The sequence below is a fragment of the Clarias gariepinus genome, chromosome 9, assembly GCF_024256425.1.
Source record: "Clarias gariepinus isolate MV-2021 ecotype Netherlands chromosome 9, CGAR_prim_01v2, whole genome shotgun sequence".
NCBI classification, from domain to species: domain Eukaryota; kingdom Metazoa; phylum Chordata; class Actinopteri; order Siluriformes; family Clariidae; genus Clarias; species Clarias gariepinus.
Window position 1 is genome coordinate 2,968,783 of NC_071108.1, and position 17,611 is coordinate 2,986,393.

A 17,611-nucleotide genomic window follows, 5' to 3' on the forward strand; every position below is an offset into this window, starting at 1 on the left:
TAAGCCACCAAATCATTCTGATGCAACACACACACACACACACACACACACACGTTCGTAGAACCCCAAACATCCCATTACCTGCAATAACCAGCTACTGGTTGGGGCGTCTGACCAACAAGCAAGTCCTGTCAGACAGTAGATAACAGTGTACATACACTCCGTTATACACACTTCATGATGAAATAATACACTGCTCACCTGCTATTCAAATCTCAAACACATACACACACATACTGGACGGTATATACACAAACAAATGACGGCTCACACACTCAGCTTTTGCCTTGACTGCTTATCCAGGCCACGATTAAGAGTGCAGCTGCACTGTGACCAATGCCTGTGTGTGTGTGTGTGTGTGTGTGTTTATGTGAGTGTAAGACAGATGGTAGTATGCTTGATAAGCAGTCTGCGTGTTTATCGCAGGTTTAGAAACACCTGTAACACACATTATGGGTGGAGATTCTCCTCCACACACACACCTTCGGCCAGCTGCTAGCATCTCATAAATCCAGGAAAATAATAACCAGAGTGTGTGTAAGTGGTGATCATACACACACACACACACACACACACACACAGACATGCAGAGAGAGAGAGAGAGAGAGAGAGAGAGAGAGAGAGCAGCTGATCCTAAATAAAATGTCAGTTTAATTGAAGTGGAAATTGCATTACACACACACACACACACACACACACACACACACAGTTCACTGCTAATGTTTTCCAGCAGGCCATAAGCTGTCTAAATGCTCAGTGCTCCAAAACGCAATTCTTTATTGCTTAAGTCATCCTGAATGCACGAGTATCGCAGTGTAAACTGAAATCCCAAGTGAAAACTAACAGAGCGCACAGATACAGTCAGGTCCATAAGTATTTGGACAGCGACTTTGTATTTCTCTTTCCGTGTATACCACCTCTCTCCTCAGTGCTGCGGACCGTACACATACTCTCACTCACGCTGCAACCGACAATTAGTGTAACTAACTCTGTAAAAACGCCTGGGATGCCGAGCGGTACATAGAGTTCGAAGTCCCAGTGCTGTTAATGTCTATTAACGTCACTTGAGAATATAGTTAGCGGTTAAAGTGTAAACACACCATAATATAAGTACATACATGTGTATAAAGACTTCACACAGTTCGCAGATTTAGTCTCGGTTGCCTGGCAACATAGATACGCCAATATACCAATATTGCAAAACAAAAATAAATTAAAACACAAAAAAAGAAAGAAGACATAATAATAAAACATGAAAACAAATTAACGAATTCAAAAAACAAAATAACAAACTGAGAACAAAATAACAAAACCGAAAAAACAAAAAAACTAAACTGAGAACAAAGTAACAAAACAGATTTGCAATTGGAAACAATTGGATTTTGTTTTCGGTTTTGTTTTTTTGTTTTGCACTTTTTGACCACCGTACTAAAACAAACAAATAATTTTAAAAAAATCGCTTTGGAGAAACTATAGTTTAGTAAATGAAATTGTTTTGTTACTTCTTCTTCCTAGTATTTGTCCCTTGTCGGTGCATGCTCCACCGTTCTTCATGCTATTCTCCACTTTGTGGGGGTCGACAGGAACAACGTTAGCGTGTCTCATGTCTTCTTCTAGTTGGTGAAGACAATATGTCTTGGATCTTGGCCGTGAATCTCTCTGTTTGTTTTTGTAATTCCCATTATCCGATCATCGCTTCATAGAGAAAAACAAATGATCGTTTCGAAGAGGACGGAGTTATAGGACAAGAGACAGTAATCCCGTTTCTTTTGGTTTTCCCAATAACTTTGTGTGCTAACATATTAGCTATTTGTGCAAATTTATACGTAACAGATTCAACTCTACAGCACCCCGGGGTTCAGGATTGAACAACAAAATGTCAACTTTTTTTTTTTCTCCAGAATGAGCACCAGGTATGTTGGACACCAACACAATCCTGCTGATTCGATACAAGCTTTTAAATCCATGTATAACTAGGTGTGTATGTGCGTGTGAGTGCAAAACTAAGGAGTGAGAGTTTGTTTGTATTTACTAGCACGTTCATTAGCATTAGTTTCACGTTTGGCGGAATGAGACAGCGCCCGCTGAGAGGCTGGAACTCTCTCCTTCTCTCTGAAGTTTACTGTAGCCTCATTATGAAGCACCCTGGAGCACTCTTCCCTTCTCCACATCTGGACTCCACACGACACACACACACACACTCAATCACACACCTCTCACTTTACCTCCACACGGAGAGGATATACACACTGCCGGTTACTCACGCGGCAGGTCAAAGTTCACCCTGAGGGACAGAGCAGAACGCTGAATACTGGTGACAGCATGTAGCGATAGCAGAAGAGATGTACCTGCTCACTGATTCATTACGCTCGGGTGGAATCACAAAAAGACTCTGTTGTTTCTCGGGAGGGATTGGGACGCGACCGGCGTGTTTACTGTGCAGGAAATATCACAGACTGATACGTGAGTGACGAACGATCTCTCCTGGGGAGATGCTCGGTAATGAGGGGCTGGTGCCATCGGGCCCCTTCTAGTGTGTGTGTGTGTGTGTGTGTGTGTGTCGTGTGTGTGTACGTGCTGACGTGGCTCTGTTTGAGTACAGGAGCTGCTGGGACTCATAAAATTTGCAAATTTCTAAATACCACTCTTGGTCAACAGAAGCTCTGCTCACAAAAACACACACACACACACACACACACACATGACTGGCGAGTCTTTTTCTTATCATTCTGTCTTTAGAAATTTCATAGAAATCAAATGAAGTTACTATAAACCAGGTTCGCTTCGTTCTTATAAAATTGTACAAACCTCACGTGTTGCCTCGTAAAGTCCTTTTTTATTGATCACTAAAGTACAGGAAGTACGCGCTATTGACGGGAAAAGAGTTTGTAGAAATAGATTTTTAATGTAATCAGTGATATTATTATTATTATTATTATTATTTGAGGTTGAAGCCCACGTCCATGTCTGTGTGTCTCTCTGTACAGCAGAACTCTCTGTCTAACTTATTAATACAAAGAAATCCCATTCTGTAAGGTTGAGTATCTTACGCCTTGTTTACACTAAGTTGTCCTTCTTTGGTGCTCAGACAAATACACTCCCTGTTCGGTAATCGGAGAGTGAATCACAGATGAGAAATGGAAAAAGTAGATAAAAGGATAAAGATGAAGTTTTGTCTTAAAACCACTCCAGCGTGTTAAAATTCACTTATACCACTTCAGCGCTGTTATTTCAGCCAAAGTGAAAATATGAACTAATCCCAGTAAAAATATTCACTTTATTTTTTTTATAATTAATATCTATTGGTGCAGGTGTTTGTTTACATTGAGACAGTAGCGCATTAGTAGATTATTATAAAGTAGATTATTAAATCCCACACATAACTGTTCATAACATCACTTTTATGCTTTTAACATCGCTTTTCAATGTAAAGAAAAAAAAAAAAAATTTATTTATGTGTGTATTTATATTTCTAAATATCTTACTTAAAACCTCACAATAGCTGCTAAGTGTAGATGACCTTGAGCTAGCTAGCCGACGTTACCCCACATTAGCATCCAGGTGGTACATTACCATAAGAAGGTGTAGATACTGTGTCACGTGTCAAATGATTTTGCCTATACATATTATTGAGGGTAGACACTTCAGTTAGCTTCTTTTAGCCTCCTTTTTCTTAACCTCATCTCAACCTCCCCTGGTGTAAATGGTAACTAGCTAACATCACCTCACGTTAGCAAGCAGGTCTAGATGACTAGCTGCTAGCTAGCTAATAACACATTAAATAGCACATTTTTTGATCAATATCACGACGGTTGTATGAAATAAGCCAGATTGTACATGACATTGTACATACACCTTTTTTTTATCTTTAAGAGTCTATACTCTTTAAGACATATAAGAGCAACAGCTACGAGGCCACGCCTCCTTTTAACGGATTGACTGAAGATTTTTATGAGAAAAGAGTGTGTATGTGGTTAAGAAAGCGTCTGTACTGTAATACACAAACACACACACTTAGTCACAGAGTCGCAACGCAACACACAGCCTGGCAGAGCGACTCCAGACGTAAACGTCATCGCTGTGAACATTACGCATCGCACCCTGACCACTGAAGAGGACAAACTGGAAACTGTGGAAAAGTACTTGACCTACTCTGGCGCTTTTTCTCAACGATGATTCTATTTAAAAAAAAACAAGTGTGTGTGTGTGTGGTGTGTGTGTGTGTCTTTTAGGTGAATTAAAAATGCACTTGTGCTCCCAAATGGTGCAACAGGAAAGTCAGACCTATCTCTGACTCCAAGACAGCATAATCGCATGTTCTCAGCAAAACAAACGAACAAATAGATTTTTAATTTTTAATGCCATGTCACCAGTTTTCAAAGTAAAAGAATTCCTAACCCCCGCTCTCCCAACTGGCGCATGAACAGCTAGGTGCAAATTAGCAAAGAAAAAAGGCGGCACCCCTGAGCCAAGACAAACCGTTCATAAGCAAGACTTTGGAGTGAGTGCACTACTTGTAGGTAGCTAGTGTAGTGTGAATAAGGCTGGGGTAAAAGGCTGAGCTTTTTTTTTCTTCCCGTATTGGAGAGAGGACGCACCAGGCTAACCCGTTACGTCAATTTTATGGGAAAATGTTATTAAAAAGATATTATGGGAAATTATATGAAAGTGACACAATTTTCACATTTTTGTCTCTGTTCGCTACCATGAAGGGGATTTACTGTACAAAAACATTGCATTAGCTGTTTAGAAGCTAATTACAGCCATTTTTGTTTTATAATTAAAAAAGCCCCTTCATTTTCCCAGGCTCAAAAGTAATTGGACAATTAATCATAATCATGAATAATAACATTAGCGTAAAAAACTTTGCAATCATTGTTTCCTTTCTTTCATTAAAATGGCAAACGAGGATAATTTATAATCGGAATTGTGAGAATAGGCGAGTAGAGTAACTGGAGTGGGGAGGAAAAGAGGCTCAGAGATGCATTAATAAGTCTCATTAATAAGATTTAGCAAAATAACAGTGTAAACCAAAACAGATTAATTAAGGATGGATTTTAACTTTCCTGGACACAATCAGAAAACAACAGAGGCCCTAATGAGACATGGGAAGGGAAATGAAAAACTTTTATTTATTTTCAAAAAAACTTCCAGATTGCAGCAATCTTATTTTCAAACCCCTCAAACTGATAAAACTGTGTTTTATGTTGACGCTGCCTCTGAGATTTGATCATTAATAAACATTTAGCTAAGTTGTGCTTCTCGCTGTCTCCCACCTTAGTGGCTCCAGTTTCACACTCAGTGCAAATCTCTCCAATCAGAGATGAGACTGAATTTAACCATTAATTGATGTGATTTAATGACTATGTGGTACAGTGGTGTAGTTGATGGCGCTATAGCCTGACATCTCTCAAATCTACGGTTTACGGAGTGTGTCTGGAGTATACATGTTCTCCCCATGCATAAAAGGTTTCCTCGGGGTACTCCAGTTTCCTCCCAAATACATGCACAGTATTCTAATTGGAATTTCCAAAATGCCTGTAGTGTGTGTGTGTGTGTGTGTGCCCTGTAATTGATTGGCACCTGTCTTATGCCCTAAGTTCCCTGGTTTATGCTCCAGGCCCCCTGCAGCCGTGTACGGTATAAGTGGGATAGAGAATGAATGAATGAATGAATGATTTACTTAATTGTCTTTATGCCATTTTTTTCCCTCTAGTGCTTCACAAGGAAACACACCAGTGACTGGACCGGGGTACAGACATGACTCAGATTATAACACCTGAATGTAAGAAGGGGAAAAAAAACACGGAGGGAAAATAAAACAAAGTGGTTCACTTTAAAACAGCACTTGTGACTGACTAACATTTGTAATTCAATTAAAATGTCATTTTGAAAAGTCTCCCTTCTTACTAGAAAAGTTTCCTTCATCCCCTTATGCTGGGCGCGTGATGCAAAATTCACTTTTAGGTCAGTGTTGACATTCATATGGTTCTGGGGTGTGTTTGTATACGGACAGAATACAAAAAAAGACCCTTTTGTTTTTCCCATTTTTATCTGTAAATGTGCTTAAACATGTCGATTAAATTTATATTGTCATTTAAAATGGCACGTTTTGGTTTTTACAAACTAAACCACTGTATCCAGAGTTTGATCCTGTACTCCAATGTACTTGTTATTCTGTTGTAGTTCAAAGGCTTAACCACTGATCTACCCCTCCCACTGTCACCCTGATCTCTGGCCTGAATCGGAAAACAGATAATCCTCCCTCGTCTACAGGCTCTCGGGGAGTTTGGCTTCCTTCTCCAGGCATTATGAGCGCAGCAGAGGGAAGATCAGAGCTGGAACGGAACCCGGTTCTGCTTCTGCTTAAATTAATGAAATGAGAATGACTCAGGGTCGTTCCAGATTCCTGTGTCCTGTGGAAAGCAGCGAGGCAGAACAGGATGGAGGGGATAGCGGAGAGATGCTTATACACACAGGCATGTGCACACACACACACACACACACGCACACACACGCACACACACGCACATGCATATACACACGAGGGAAAACTGTCTCACAGTCATAAACACGTGCATTTTAAAAAATCTACATGTATGATCTCATGGCATGAAGAAGATGTGCAGCAACAGCTGGGGCATCATTCACAGCTGGCAAGCTGGTAAGTATTTCTCTCTCTTACACACACGCAAACACAATAGAAGCATGCCGACACACATTTCCATATGTATACCAAAAACAGATGTAGATATGACATCACTCTCTCTTTTGCTTTATATCTCTCTCACACACACACACACACACACACACCTGAGATGTGCTTTTACACCATACACCTATTTAACTTGCTTATAGAACAGTGCAGTTGATACTGAATTAAAATTCAAATGCAAAGCCACATAAATGTACTGCCGTGCGCCATCCATAAATAAATCGACAGATTACAAATCAGTTCATCAGTTGATGTGATCTCATTAATAATGATTGATTTTCACATCATGAATTTATGTTTCTAGTACTGATGGACACTGGGGATCACCGCTAACAGTCGTATCTTTTGACCGCCGTACGTCTGTGGGATTCGATCAGAGATCGTTCATCTTAATTCATCGAACTTTCTAATTAATGCAATAGCACTATTTGCATGCAGATCTATATAAAATGGTTACATCTGCAGCAGACTGGACTACAGACATGCTTTGATAAATTCCTGTCGTTTGTGTCTGGGCTTTTCTGTGAAACATAATTTCCATTTACCCACACTAACAAACATCTCAAGATGCTGAGATTTCCATGGAAGCATTTTGTTTCAATTACACTCAGTTGACTCCAGAGGCTCGTATCCAAGAATCGATCGCTATCGAGGTTCTCCTTAAACGAGCCGTTTCGAATCGCCGACACGCTCACGAACGATCTTTATCATTTCGATTTTCTCAGAGTTAAAATGGAGCAAATGGTTCCGACTAGCCAGAAGGAGATGATAGTGTGTTCGACTACAGCTTACAACTTGGAAATTCTGACCTCCAAGTTTCTACTTGGAAAGTCTGGATGGTATCCTCGACTTCGAGTTCAGCAGGGGCATCATATCGTCATAACGGCCGCTCACAGCATTAGCAGCAAACAAAATAAGCGAATAAACTAACAAGATATTTGACGTTACTAACAAAACATCAGGTGGCATGGTGGGTTAGCGGTTAGCGCTGTCGTCTTGCACCTCCAGGGTCTGAGGGTTTGGTTCCTGCTTGTGTGTGAAGTTTGCATGTTCTCCCCGTGCTTTGTGGGTTTTCTCCCATGGTCCAAAGACATGGAGATTAGGTTAATTGCCTGTAGTGTGTTTGCCCTGCGATGGATTGGCACATTGTCCAGGTGTATCCGAAGTCTCGCGAGAGTATAAGCGATATAGAAGATGAATAATGAATTATCATAATTATTACTTTCTACAAGTTCCCTACACAATTAACCCAGTTTTACTTGCAATAACACTTTTTACTTGGCAATCCGAAATTAATCTGTTTTTATAAAAAAATCTATAAAAAAGCTAAAGCTAATTATTTTAGACCTCCTTTTTTTTTCGCAATCAACAAAGCCAACATAAGTCTTAGAGATCTCTGAAATTTGTCTGTTTAATATTCCAGCTATGGTAAATTTCAGATGATAAATTTTTGCATCTCTGAAATTCCTTTTGGTTCACTCCTTTTCCAAACACGCTGTATCAGTGTCTGTCGCTTTAAAGGCAAATGAGCTCCTCCCCCCACCCTGTCCCCTTTGCCAAAGTGCACTTTTTTTGACCAATCAGAAAGCAGGAAATGGAACTTAAAAAAAACAAACAAACAAAAAAAAACATGAGGCCGGAGGAGAGACAATGCAATTTGCTATTTCTTATTTTCTTTCCTTGTCTAGCATGCCATCTGCACGATGACATCATATGCTAGACATGTTCAAATACATTTATGGGAAACATTATTTGGGAGACGCCCTTATCCAGAGTGACTTACACTTTATCTCATTATACATCTAAGCAGGTGAAGGTTAAGGGCCTTGCTCAGGGGCCCATGGTGGTGCTGGGGTTCAAGCCTGGGGTGTTTTGATCAGCTGTAGATCCGACGCCTTAACCACTGTGCTACCTCTGCTCACACAGAGAGAAGAAATGTCCATGTAAATGTTAAAAAATGATCAAGTGTTACTTTTCCATAACACACCCCCCTTAAAGATGATAAACCCAAAGCTTATGCTTAGCTAATGACCTCATTCATCAGGACGACACACTGCTCAGCCTTGAGGTGCTAATTAGATTGTTACCTTATTACACAGCTAGCAGAAGAAGTGCTAACCGAACCGGACTGCTGGTCAAAGAAAGGTTTGAGGATAACTCACATCACCAAAGTTACTAGTGCAAATGAAAGCATTAACAAAAATAAACTTAGCAAGCAGTTACAGCGGCCGTGTGCTTGCTTGCCCACATGATGGGAGACATAAAATGCTTCTTATTGGCACCCTGTGCGGTTTTTGTTCTGCAGGATTACCCAGCACACACACACACACACACACACACACACACTTGTATAAGAACACTCCGCATTCCCGTCGTTCCACAGAAAGGTGAACGATGAGCTCCAGGTGAAACACCTGCTCCACAAGGCAGCTTCAGAGGAACGCGATCACTGACATGACTCTCGGAGAAACACGTGTCCTTCATAAATCTCTCACACATATCGGACGTGTCAGAATCCAACTCGTCATGTACGAGCACGGGTTATTGGTCTTAAAACAATCGCGATGCGTTATGGATCTCATTAGCACTCCGCCTGAAGAGATTCGAGTTTTTTAGCTCAGACATGTACACACACACACACACACACAATTTTTTTAATTACAGCAGAGATTGTTCTGATCTTTTGAGTCTGAACTCTCTCCCCTCATATCCAAATCCGATCTCTCAATATAAAGAAGCTCAATCTGATCTCTCCCTACTGAAGCCTGTCTGATCTCCTTTTATCCCATAGCTCAGACATATTCTGATTCTCATGCTACTTTCTCTTTCCAACAGCTCAGTTTGATCTCACTCTCTCTTGAAGCTTGGTCTGATCTCACTCTCTTGAAAAATCAGTCTGATCTTTCTCTCTTCTGAAAGCCGGTACGCTATCTGTTTCTATCCTATGTCCACCTCTACCTAATCTATATAAATAAAAGAAAGGTTTTGTCCGTACATTGGTCAGAACTCCCTCTTTCAATAACATCTTTAATATACTGGAGGACCAGAAACCAGTCTCAGAAACTTCACGGAAAACTGTCTGGACAGAGTTTAGTGAATCTTATGCAGTCCGTAGATCTCTGCCTGAAGTTTAACCTGCACCATAAGTGAACTCTAAATGTTGAGTAAAAGCAATGTTATGAACAGTTATGTGTCGGATTTAATAATCTACTTTACAATAAGCTACTGTTCATATTTTCACTTTGGCTGAAATAACAGCGCTGAAGTGGTATAAGTGAATTTTAACACGCTGGAGTGGTTTTAAGACAAAACTTTATCTTTATCCTTTTATCTACTTTTTCCATTTCTCATCTGTGATTAACTCTCCGATTACCGAACAGGGAGTGTATTTGTCTGACCACCAAAGAAGGACAACTTAGTGTAAACAAGGCGTAAGATACTCAACCTAACGATCAGCTTAGTTTTAATTTTAACCTCTTAACTCTTTCTACAAACTCTTTAACGCTCAGCTCTCCATATTTTAATGCTGGGTCTGATCTCTGTTTTCTGTAGCTCTGTCTGATCTCTCAATCTAGAACTTTCCTTAGCATGTGACAAAACAAAACAATTAACCAGTGGCTTGTCTAAGCAAATCACAGACCACCGTTTGAGTGCTGCCACCAATCAGAGCGTGCACTCTGTGGCTAATTATTTGTTTTATGTTGTTTGCTAAGCCTGATCGCCATGGTGTGATGGAATGTGACTTGTGGTGACCCTTTAAAACTGCACCAGCTACCCCTCCAGGGGCTGTTCTTTCATCTAATTCCCAGCATTCTTTGCAGGGCAGTAAGAATTTCTCATCTCTCTCTCTCTCTCTCTCTCTCTCACACTCTCTACTGCTCTGTTTCGTCTGTTTTCGTTTCAATGTTAGTGAGCCTGTACTGTACATTAGCACTATAAGTTTGGATTCTACAGTGCACTGATATCATAAGAACAAGTGTTTGAATATTTGTAGAATGCATATACTGTATAATTATTACCATAGCCAGCGAATAAACTCATTAGATTTTGAACATCTGATTTTTTTCAAATCTGATATAACTACCCTTGAATTTTTATAATTTTTTTGTTTTGTTTTGTTTTTTTGGGTTGGTGCAAATCATGTGCATATTTGTTCATATTTCCTACATAATTTTTCTTACATGACTGATAATTGCATTTAATCTGATAGGAATGACAACACTGCTAACTGTTGTGCTTTATAACTGTACCTAGGACATTTCCTGGCCAAATCCTAGCAAAGGAGTCGCCCTCGGCCTTGCATTTCCTCATACATTACATAAATGATGATGGGTACTATAATGGGTGCAAAAGACCTCCATCTACAAAGAGAAGGTGCAAAGAGTTTAATGAACAGTTGAGGAAGTGCTTACAATATTATGACATTATGCATTACAATTTACTGAAATTATAGAAGTGAATATTTTAACGGACAGGAATTTCAGATGTGTCTGTCAGAATGTCCGGGAAAAACTTCACACTTTTGGTAAGCTTGCTTTAAAAAAAAAAAAAAAAAGTGGCCTAAAATAGAACCTTGAGGTATGCCACAAGTAAAAAAAATTTAGGAGCCCCACTTTAAAACATTGTGAAGAGTAATATTTTTTCTAACATCTCTACTGTGCAATAACATGTATGTACACACATCTATTAAACAGAGAAACACTTCCTGTGTGAACATTAAAGCATGCAAGCTGAGTTCCTGGCTGGTGACAGTGTAATGACAGGGCTTATGTCGACTTTACTCAACCCATAATCGAGCAGTCTTGCTGGAAAGTGTTGAAGTTCCATCATTTACACACCTGGCTCAGAAACTGCAGCAAGTTTAAATACGATTACATTGTGTTTGTTTTACAAGCCGCAAGCCTATCCCCTAGTTGTTATGGGGTATGGGATGTTATGGGTATTTAAGTTCAAACCGGTCTGACTACAATTACCAGCTTAGAAAGATGAATCGCTTTTAGTGCCAGTCTACATGGTTTATTTAATGATGCACCAATACCACTTTTTGCTAGATCCAGTATGACTAAAAGTATTTCCCTTTGGGAGCTTGTTGATACCAAGTACTGATACGTGATGTCCTAGAGTACAACAACATTTTTAGGAATGCCCTACTTTTAAAGTGCATCATTAAGTAGTGAAAGACTGAGTGAGTGAATGAGTAAGTAAATAAGTGAGAAAGTGAATAAGTACCTAAGTGAATGAGTAAGGGAGTGATTGATTGAGTAAATAAATAAAAAAGTGTATGAGTAAGTCTTTAAATGACTGAGTAAAAGAGTGACTGAGTGAGAGTAAATAAGTGGGAGAGTAAATGAATAATTGTTTAAATGGCTGAGTGAAAGAGGGAGTGAGTATGTAAGTGAATGATTGATTGAGTGAGTAAGTGAGTAATTGTGTGAGTGATTGAGTGTAAAAGTGACTGAGTGAGTGAGTGATTAGGTAAACTGATAAATTAATGACTGAGTGAATGAGAGTGAACGAGTAAAAGATTTAATTAATAAATTAGTGCCTAAAACGATAAATCTGAATACTGAACAAGCAGCGTGACTACTGAAGCCGAACCTCACATCATTTCTACACAAGCTTCTTCCGTCCGTCCACTTCATAACACCCAGGTGCATGCTGGGTAGCGGCCTCCCTGCTCTCTCTGATTGTCTTCCCTGCGGTCCCTCCGGGGCCCTGACACGTTTTTGATGTCCGAGTAAAAACCTGTCCGAGCTGCTTATCCAGCAAAAACACCTTTCATGTGCATTTAACACGTCATTAAAGCCGAGCGGATCCACGTGAACACAGAGAGCCGTAAAACCTCGCAGCAGGTCACAGGCGCTACTGAGGGAGTTCTTTAACAACATCGCCACAGGAGACCCGCGGAAATCACTACAGCTACACGCTTCTCCAAACCACCACAGCACGGGGGAAGAAATGTGACTCTGAGACCTTCATAATGAGGCACGAACACCAACTGTTTAATTGAGAATAAAGACCAGATGTGTCAATTCACATTTTTATGGCATTGTAATTAATTATCCCTTACATACATTTGTTGGGGCGTTTTTTTAACTTGTAACTTCTCTTTCTAATATTTGTTTCTGATTTTTGCATATATTTTTTACAGCTTTGTATTACAGCTATAAGATGAAAGATATAATACAATTCTGGTTTGTTTTTGATACATACAAAGTTTGCTAACAAAATCTCAGTGAATTTATACTTAACATTATACTTAAGTTTAACAATAAAAAGTCGATATTGACATCATTTCACTAACATCATAGTGGCGCACCCTACAGACGTAATAAAATACTGTATTCATTATAAATCATTATTAATTCTACTTCACTATCTGATCTTCATGAAGCACTGTATCCTGATCAGACTTGTGGATCTGAAATCTGGACCCTTTCCCAAGAACACTGCGCACGAGGTGTGAAATACCCAGACGGTACCGGGGTCCTTCACCGTCAGCAAACATTCACACTTACACTCTTGTTTACACTTAGAGGCAATTTGGTGTAGCCTGGATGTTTAAAGAAGGTTGGAGGAGACCAGAGATCCTGGACCATCTCAGGATACAAGCACACACACTTGAACGATTAATTACTACAGGCAATACAGAAACCAGCATGGGCAGGCTGTCTTCGGACTGTGAGGGGGAACTGGAATTCTTAGAGGAAACAGAGACTGGAGGTAAGACTCGAACCCTCAGCCATCATTCGAACCCTCAGCTCTGGAGTCGGCATGGTGGTGTAGTGGTTAGCACTGTGTCTTTGCACCTCCAGGACACGGGTTTGATTTGTAAGGTTTTATTAAAGGTACTTATTTTATTTATTTTTTTGGATAAAAGACATGCAAGTCAAAATAGCCTCCAAATAAATGTAATAATTAGGCTAAAATTACACTACTACTACTAATAATAATAAAACAGAGCAGTGTGGTGCACTCCAAACCTAAACCTCAAACAGCACCTGTCCCTGTAACCTACACAACACACACACACACACACACACACACACAGGAGGTGAGATTCGAACCCTCAGCCCTGGAGGTTGCCACTACTTCTACTACTACTAATAATAATAATAAAAAGAGCTTTTCACACACACCCACACACACGTGGTGGGATTTGAACCCCCAGACCTGGCATTACTACTACTACTACTAATTATAATAAAACAGAGCTTAAAGAGCTGTATGTGCACTCCAAACCTAAAACTCAAATAGACCCACACACACACACACACACTAGCGATGACATTCGAAACCTCAGCCCTGGAGGTTGGCGCTACTACTACTAAAACTACTACTACTACTAATAATAATAATAATAAAACAGAGCTTAAAAAGCAGTGTGTGCACTCTAAACCTAAAACCCAAATAGGACCAGTCCCTATCACACACACACACACAGGAAGAGAGATTCGAACCCTCAGCCCTGGAGGTTGACACTTTTTCTACTACTACAACTACTACTAATAATATTAATAAAACTGAGCTTTTTACACACACACACACACACAGACGCACACACACACACTTGTGGTGAGATTCGAACCCTCAGCCCTGGCATTACTACTACTACTAATTATAATAAAACAGAGCTGTATGTGCACTGCAAACCTAACCCTCAAACAGGACTAGTCCCCATCACACACACACACACACTGGTGTTGAGATTCGAACCCTCAGCCCTGGAAGTTGGCACTACTACTACTACTACTACTACTAATAATAATAAAACAGAACTTAAAGAGGAGTCCAACAGCACCAGTCCCCATCACTCACACACTCACTGACAGTACACACTGTGCTCATTGTCGCGAGCGCGAGCGCGCGCGCGTGTGTGCGTGTGAATAGCGGATCTCACCATATGGCCACGCGCTCTTTGGGGTACTCCAGGCGGTCGATGCAGCCCAGCACGTGCGGCAGACTGTGAGCGGAGTTCCGCGCGAGCACTGCGATCATCACGCGCGGCTTCAGCACCGCGGACTCCGGACGCACCGGATCCAAACCCGCGGACACGCACAGGAGCGCGCACAGGAGCGCGCACAGCTCGGCCAACATGACTGCACGAGCTCCGAGCGGAGAGACAGACAGAGAGAGAGAGAGAGAGAGAGACAGGATGGAGAGAATAAGAGACCCTGTGTGTCTATTTACCCCTCCACGCGCGCCTCTCCTCCCCGCCCCCGCCCCACACACACACACCACCTCTCTCCTACAGGACTGAAAAACTCTCCTGCATTTATCACCTTCATCATCATCATCATCATCAGCATCTATTACAGATTATTTTAATATAAATACAGTTTTATTAACGAAAAAAAAAACCTTTAACACTGCATGCAAGCCACGCCCCCGATGTACTATGGATTCCTAAGGCCACGCCCCCTCACAGAGAAATTTCTACTGTATTCTGTTTATAAATCAGCCATGTTATGTAAATGTGCATCATTAGTGCACTATTATATTTAATTATTCATTAGATATTAGATGTTTTCATTGAAAAAACTTAATTGCTGAACAAAAAAGGTGTGCCAAGTTTTAAGAAGCCAAAACAGACTTTTCCATTAGGTTTTATTACAGTTGTATATTTATTTATTTTATTTATTTATTTTTTAATGAAAGACATACAATTTTAAAAATGGCATCCAAAGGCTTAAATGATGAATTAAACAATAACTGGAGGTTAGTTCTAGTCTCCAACGCTGTAGCATAATAAATAAATAAACACTCTTAGCCATTTGAGCTAATATTGTCATGTTTTAAGTAAAGTATAATATATTATAACATAATATAATATTATATAATCAGCAGGAGGGGGCATGGTGGCTTAGTGGTTAGCACTGTCTCCTTGCATCTCCGGGGTCCGGGTTCGATTCCCCCATCTGGGTGCATGGAGTTTGCTTGTTCTTCTCATGCTTGGTTGGTTTCTTCAGAGTACTCTGGTTTCCTCCCAAAGACTTGTAGATTAGGCTGAATGCTGTTCCCAAATTGCCTGTAGTGTGTGAATGTGAAATTGTTGACCAGAGATCCTACCACAGTCTTAAAAATGTGAATAAATACAAGCGTCATCATTGACCTCCAAGGTTCCTAGTTTTACATAATATAATACAATATAATATAATATACAAAGACATGCATAGTAGTCTGTTTGTTATTTCCAAATTCCCCATAATGTTTGATTAAGTGTGTGTGTTCTTGTGCCATGTACTGAGTTGGCACCCCATTCATGACCTCCCCTGCCATGTGCCCAGGGTTAGCCTAACCCTAACCCTAGCTCGCTCCCTTGGATACACTCCACACCCTACACAAGATAACTGGATTCAAAAATAAATGAATGAATGAGGTGGTATTGAAAACAGTTGCTCTTAGCTAATTTTATGATTTACCAACTTGACTCTAAAAAGACTCACATTATTCCACACCTGCGTCTCCCTGCACTTCATTTATTCAAACAGGATGTGATTTTCTATTTATACGCACTGAGTCTGTATTATGTCACTAGCTTACACGCTGTTTTTAATTTTCTTTACAGGAAAAAAGGACCTTTTGAAGATGCTGTGTGAAGACCCTGGCCTCACACAGAGTCATAGCACCCTCTATTGGTAAAAGAAGCTCCTGGTTCTCCAGCACTAGGACTATCTGCTCTCTCCACACATGACCTGCTCTGAAACACACTTTCAGATTAGACCCTGAATCAACCAAAGCAACAGTAAAATGATGAATCAAATGTTAAAGAGGGGTGAGATTTAAACAGCACCAGGAGCTTTTATGGTAATAAAGACATTTTTCTATAATGTATCATGTAGAGTGGAATAATATATAGTATAGAGATCAGGATTTTATTCCTTCTGTCCTTCCGTCCTCTTTCTTTCCTTTTAAATAGGTAGTGACTTTATTGATCCTGAAGGGAAATACTTTTTGTTTGTTTGTTTGTTTATTTCATTTTTAGATACACATTGTAGATAAGATTGTGTTTATCTACTTTTAGATACTTTTTACTGGTGTAGTCCAGGCGTTAGTTACAATAATTAATTTTTGGAAGTTACATTTTTTTCTTCCATCTTCACATTTTTTTCTTCCATTTTTTCCCTGAAAACCTTAAAATTTACAAATAAAAATTTCCTGGCACCATCTATCCAAACACCAGCTCATATACATTAACAACACTCAATTCCTTCCATTAGATTACTGTGAAAAATAAATGTATTTTGTAAACATCCATCACTTCTCATCTCAGTGTAAGAGCTCTTTAATAGATTGTTATGTAATCATTTTGACAAATTAATGAACTACAAATGAGATATTTTAGCATTATGCTTTATAAGTCCATCTGAAATCTTTTTTTATTGTTTCATTCATTTTATTAAATAAAAAACACAAGCAAGCTTTGAAATGTTAGAAATTCATGTTTTTTGAAATTCAATGAAATTCAATGTTAGAAATGTTTATTATAATCTATAAGCACATGTAATCATCATCATCTGCGGTTTTTCTTTAATTAATTTTCCACCTACAACTGTTTCTTGAATCTTTCTTTCTTTTTAGACAAAGAGCCGAACATTTGCCAGCTTTTCTTAAAATTGGGTAGCAAAATGTACACCTCAATTAATCATTATTTAAACAAAAAAAAAAAAAAAAACAAGAAGAAAACCAGCATCAGCAATTATGGAAGAAAGTAAAGTTCCTAGTCTGGTGATTGACCCAAACCCTGGTTGAAATGATTTGCAGTATTCAGGAACAAAAAAACATTAGAAAAAAAAAAGTTTTATGATGGAAAAATGCCTTCGAGTCGTGTCAGGAAGGAAATCAAGGCCTCAGTTTCTGGGTCTGGTACAGTTCAATCCGTGCTCTCATACCTTC

At 39.6% G+C, this 17,611-nt stretch overlaps 1 protein-coding gene across 2 annotated transcripts in view; it reads right to left on the minus strand.

Annotated features, from left to right (window-relative positions):
* The window catches only part of colgalt2b (collagen beta(1-O)galactosyltransferase 2b), a 31,820-nt gene extending 16,965 nt beyond the window's left edge, over nt 1-14,855 (minus strand). Inside the window, exon 1 of one of the 2 annotated variants that reach the window (XM_053503256.1) lies at nt 14,616-14,855. In XM_053503256.1, the coding sequence (XP_053359231.1) occupies nt 14,616-14,812 (197 nt within the window). In that variant the 5' untranslated portion in view covers nt 14,813-14,855. Of the gene's footprint in view, nt 1-81; nt 111-14,615 lie in introns of those variants that run through there. The other variant, XM_053503257.1, reaches the window with a different exon arrangement.
* Between the last annotated feature and the right edge of the window lie 2,756 nt (nt 14,856-17,611).